Source organism: Cynoglossus semilaevis, chromosome 4 (genome assembly GCF_000523025.1).
Source record: "Cynoglossus semilaevis isolate Cse_v1.0 chromosome 4, Cse_v1.0, whole genome shotgun sequence".
NCBI classification, from domain to species: domain Eukaryota; kingdom Metazoa; phylum Chordata; class Actinopteri; order Pleuronectiformes; family Cynoglossidae; genus Cynoglossus; species Cynoglossus semilaevis.
The window spans coordinates 3,828,235-3,834,101 of NC_024310.1; the positions used below are offsets into that span (position 1 = coordinate 3,828,235).

Here is a 5,867-nt window from a genome sequence, read left to right on the forward strand (position 1 = left end):
TCACCTCAGAGTTTGTTTTGATTCAGTCACAATACAATGAGCGATAATTAACAAACGGCTACATCACACACACATACAGAGACACATGTTAAAAAAAAACACGCTGGTTTCTGTGTTCGTGGGCAGTTCACGTCACCGTAACGTGGTTTCTGACCCAAACTTAAAATTTACATACAAATAGTTCCTAAACTTAATCTAACCCTAACTCTAATCCTAACCTCAAACTAAATTAAACAAACCTAAATACCTTCTAACTGCTAAATATTCCAACAATAATATTTTATAAAAACATATTTATTATAATTTTACATTTCTCTCAGATTTACTTTTTATTACTTTGTCCTATTTATTTATTTGTACTTTTGTAGTTTTACAAAATCCTGCGTAAAAGTGTGTTGGCTTCTGTGTCATCAACAAGTCAGATATTTAAAAAACAAAAAAAAGAACTTGTATTATAACCAATGATCTAGGGTTTTTTTTTTAAACAAACTTCAGCAGATTAATTAAAACAGCATCTCTACGTAACCAGTGTTTTGTGAGAAAATAAACTTTTTGTAATTTGTTTTGTATTTAATGAGCAATAAAGCAATACTTTATGGTAATGTTTGTAAAGCTGACATCAATCAAACAAATACTTTTCAGAAAATAAGCCTTTATTTTCTGTAAAACTTACTGTATGATCACTGTATTCTTCTCTTCAAACCTAAAACAAGCCGTAAAGCCTGGGCTCCTCTGCCGACATTTGTAACGTGTACTCTGTTTGGTCTGGAGTACAGATGTTGGCAACGGTTGAGTTAAACTAACGAACTTATCAGAGCCTGATTGGTCAACCCTCTGAGGATTTCCTGTCTCATTTTCAGGACTCCGGGAGTTAGATACAATTGTAGCTTCGTCATTCAGAGTTCACAAGGAGAACTCTGACTAAAAGTGCAAAAAACTAAAACATTACTTCAGGTTAACTATCATATCAGGGACACCTTTTTTCAAAATACCCCACACTGTGCTGTTTCTGAGCTGTACTGGAGGAGGTTAGGGCAACATTAACAGTCTGAGATAACCTCACGCTGGCGTAAACCCTATTGGTCTGAATCTGTTTTGTGCGTCTTTATCTATGGTCTATAATCAAAACATTACATTTGGAAAAAAAATAACTTTCCACAGCAGAGTCAGGTTTCAACAACACTAAAAGAAATTGGATTTTCTACTGATTTCTAATGGCGTGGCATGCAGTTAACTGTACCAAATCCTCAAGGTTTACGTTCTTAGGCTATAATTAGAATTAGTCCTTTCATTTACAGAGGAATCTGTCTCTCCAGGGCGGCTCGTGGTCTGGCAGCAGGAGAGACCAAGTTAAAATCTCTGTCAAAATGTCTGAACCACTAAGGAGTTGAGCAAGTTCCAGATTCCTGCGAGATTGTAATTTAACTCACTGGCAACGAAAGGCAACGAAAATATAATGTAAATATTATCATTAGACTTTAGAACACAATAAAACCTTAAATATACAGTATATATGTACAAATAGGTGCAGGGAAAAAAACCCATCTCGTACTCACTCATGCAGATCCTCTTACTAGGGTGAGAACTGGAGACAGAAAATATAAACTCACCTGATAAAATGTTGTGTTTTTTTTTTTTATGTGCAGTTATTTATGACGTGCAATCTGGCTCCACTCGAGTTCAGCTCTGCTCCACTACAGGAGTTCTCCATGCCCACTCCACCTCATGCCAACTTGAGCCCTTCCTAATTAAAAAATAAACAGTGCAGTCAGACAGGGGCGGAGAGAAGGTTTCAGGGCATTAGCTCCACGCTTCCTACACCGCGAGAACAAACAAAACATTTCAACATTTCAGGAGGAACAGTAACTCTTGGTAATATAGGAACTTTTGTCCAAACCTAAGTCAGACAGTCTCATTACGCATAACAAATACTTTCAGTTGTAGTAAACAGCTGCCACAGAGGGTATTACTGTGTTTTGGTACCTCATGGCTCATCTTGTTGCTGTTTATCAGACAGATTCTAAAACACTGGTCTTGATTTATCTTAAAAGATGTCATCATCACTCTCCAACACTTTCCAAGCTACCTTGAGGTCAGGCAGTTGTTCATGATTACGTGTTCCTCTCACCACATGTTTGACGTTAGCTATTAAATGATAATCTAAATACGGCAACGCAGCTACAGGCAATGATGGCCGAAGTAATGAAAAATGCTCAGAACAACGGGAGACGACAATATACGACTGTTGTCCAACTGATCGTACTTCTTATGTGCAGTACACTGTATATACAGAATCATTAATTGATTGGAAATGGAGTGTACACAGTGTATACTGTATGCAGTTGTATACAAACATGTCCAAAACGTAGTACATCTCTCTCTTCCAGGACAAAAAAAAAAAAAAAAAACCTGTGGCACTAAACTAGTCTAATAATAAGAATGGTGTAAATACTGCATGTTTATGAGGACACTTTATGTTTATTTATTTTAATTAATTAAATTATATATGTATTTATTTATTTATTTTATTATAATGCATTATGTATTTAATCAACTATATATTTATTTATGACATGCCATGTATTAGAAAGTCAAGCGGTTACATATGTAATTGTTCAGTTAATCAAGCTGTCAGGGTTATCATAGTTGATAAAAAAAAAAAAAAAATCCAACTACTTCTAGATCCACACCCACTAATTCTGGCAAAATATATCTTATAATGAATATATATATTTCTTTGTTTTTACTTTTTTTGGATTATCTGTGATTCTCTGATCCTCTGTGGTCCTGGGGAATTATTTAACCACAATTATGTTCTTTCCTGACTTTTTCAAAGAATAAAGAAAAAAAATTGAAAGAGGATAAAAGTAAAAAACTAAAAAAAAAAATTACATTAGTTAAATTCTCTCTTTCTCAATAAAACTTCAAAACACAGGATTATAAAATCCTGAAAATTTGTAGCAATAACAAAGATGTAAATTATATGGAAACCAAACCTGACTCACTACGTCTAACGTGGCTGCAGACAGTAACTGGGATGTGACAGGTATTGATAAGAATTTAAAAATGCAGAATTTACATGTCATTTTTTTAATTATAGTCAATGAAATTATGGGTTACAAAAGTTGATGAAATATCGTCCTACCTCAGTTTGTGTCCAGCAGGTTGCTCATGGACAGTGTTGTCTGGAGCTGCACAATCCTGTCACTCAGTCTAAACCATTCATACCAGTCACACACTCCTGACTGTAGAGCAGGCCGCGCTGCTCTGCCTGGCTTAAGACGCAAATACACATACTCGAGCATGAATGTGTTGGCTCTTTGTCTTTGACACACACACACGCACACACACAGAGTCAAACACGTATGCTAAGCTTCAGAAAAAGGATCCTTGCTCCTAATCCAAAACTCCTGGATGAATATTTATAAGATGAACGAGGGAAAGTAGGACACAAAAATAAACAAACAAACAAAACTAAACTAAATTAAAGATGTGTATAAGGACGGATCTGAGTGTGTTACAAATTAATTATTTAAGTCACATTCATATTTACCCATGCAAGCTGCACCTACAACTGAATGGGCCAGAAGGTACTTTGCCAGGTAGAGTGGGAAAAATACTGTACTCAGCCTCCACTGAACACTGTACGGAGTGTAATGAGATGAGGTATTCAAGAGGTTAGAGAGGTTAACATGGACCCAGACAGATAACAGATGTCATTACGAAAATACCATCAAATAAGAATCACACAAACACACACACACACACACTCACACACACACACTCAGCTTTAAAAAATCGTTAGATGCCAGCATGTGTGCGAGTGTTGAACGTCATTCCAATCAGCATCAGCTGAAGTACTAGGTTAATCCCCACTGTAGCACTCACAAATCCACACAAAGAATGCACACACACATACAAACACCAATTGGAAGAGAAAAAAAATAATGATAGAGAGTAATGAGAGGTCAGGTATGTGCTGAGCACACCTGTACTACCCACAATCCCTCCAGGACAAACAACATAAATGCAGTTTCCCTGTCAAATCCATAAGAAAATATGAGCAGTTTGTCCACAGACCTGTTGTGATCTTATCCCTTAATTTATCTACAACAGAATTACCTACTACAACATGTCAATGTAGATATACAAACCTTTAAACCTGTCAACTTAATGACACCAAATGCAATTCCCATAATGACTTCACAATAAAAGCCACAACTTTGTGACGTATGAGCGATACAAAAGTCTGAAATACAATCACAGGAAGTAAGTTGTTTTTCTATCGGTTTTATTTTGACGACACTAATATTCTACATTTTGAATAAAAGTGGGAATATTAAGGTACAAAAAGGAGGAAAACGTAGTAAAGTGTTATATTTGAAATGTTCTTTACAATTCAAAATGTTACTCTGAAAACTAACACTCTCAATTTACACAATAAAACAATGTAAAAACTGTTAACATTTATATACTTTTCTCTGAAAAATAAAATTAAAAATGTTCTTAAATAGAATAATTACTAAACCAAGCTTCAATGTCAAGTCATTGTTAATACCAAAATACTAAAATTAATTAAGAAACAGATAGGGATGTAATCAATCAATTTAGCAGCATCATAGCTAACCACATAAGCTTAACCTTTATTGTCAACATGGGTGTATTATGACAGAAGAGATGTATTTTTTTTCTTTAAAAAATTCATTAAAACGTGATCCACAGGTTATAAAAACCCTGTGGATGTGGCTTTTTTTCCTGTATTGTTCTTCTCTCCACTGATGTCCATCAAATCACACTACATAAAACAAACGTGGTTTAAACATCAGGAAGCACAGGCACTGTTGCTGTTCTGTGTAGAAATGAGTGAATGGTGGAGTGTGACCTTTTCCTGCTTCTAACATTCCTAGACAGCCAATCTGGGGGATACAGAGACATAATGTAACAACAAAAATGGAGATCTATGTGCAGACATTTACTCCAATGCCAGTTTTCTCCCTGACCTTGTGCTGTTTTCACAGAGAGGAAGTTGTGAGAAGATTGTGTAGAACACAGTACATGTGTTATTGTAAGAAGAGTAAATTATTGCACTCTTGCCTGTGACCAGGAGATTAGCAGGGTGAAAATTCAACTCGAACAGGCTGGAGCCATTTTAATCTTAAAACTACCAACAGGCTCACTGGGAGTGATGTAACAGCAGCCCGTGTAGTGAGTCCATTTGGACTGTGTTAGGGCAGAAACACATCCAGCAAAAGAGGCGCATATAGACAAATGATCGGAACTCCTAAAAATGCATAGATACAAATCAAACACACCGGTACTCATTTAAAAAAAGAAATCAAAATCTTTATTTTTTTTTTTAAGAAGAGGCTGTTCACGAAGGGTGCATTTAATCCATGATGAGGTAAAATCAGCCGAGGAAATAGGGGGAAGTCAGTTGGACCCGAGGTTGAGGCTAAAACTGAGGTTTCTCCAGCTATGCCAGGGCTCCCATAGGATCCCAGGCAGGGAGTACGACAGGTTCCTGCTGCATCACGTCAAGTACTTCAGGAGAGAGGAATTTCTTGTCCACCACCACTTCATACACATACTCTGAGAACCAATCGTCAGTCATGATCAGGTAACCTGCAGCGACAGACAAGAAACAATAGTAAAAGTATTAGTTTTGGTAAGTGAAAGTAAAAAAAAATTGAACTGTCATAGCTGTCATACTTGTGGTCAATTGCGGACTTGAACCAATCATGAAATGTAGGTTTAATTTCAGTTTGTAATTACTTATCATCCTTTAGCCACTCATGTCAAACCCAACATCCCTCCCACTGCGGAATCGACTTTTTTTTTTTATCAACCACAGAAACTTGCCACAAATC

General features: G+C 36.2%; 2 protein-coding genes across 3 annotated transcripts in view; both read right to left on the bottom strand.

The window, feature by feature from the left end:
- slc6a4a (solute carrier family 6 member 4a) overlaps window positions 1–1,743 on the bottom strand; it is a 15,215-nt gene extending 13,472 nt beyond the window's left edge. The window contains exon 1 of one of the 2 annotated variants that reach the window (XM_017031817.2): window positions 1,611–1,743. The gene's annotated coding sequence lies outside the window, so the exon portion shown is untranslated. Of the gene's footprint in view, window positions 1–673; window positions 765–1,610 lie in introns of those variants that run through there. The other variant, XM_025055078.1, reaches the window with a different exon arrangement.
- Window positions 1,744–5,318: 3,575 nt separating this feature from the next.
- The window catches only part of blmh (bleomycin hydrolase), an 11,151-nt gene continuing 10,602 nt past the window's right edge, over window positions 5,319–5,867 (bottom strand). The window contains exon 12 of the mRNA XM_008308665.3: window positions 5,319–5,622. Coding sequence (XP_008306887.2) covers window positions 5,474–5,622 — 149 coding nt within the window. The 3' untranslated portion in view covers window positions 5,319–5,473. The remainder of the gene's footprint in view (window positions 5,623–5,867) is intronic.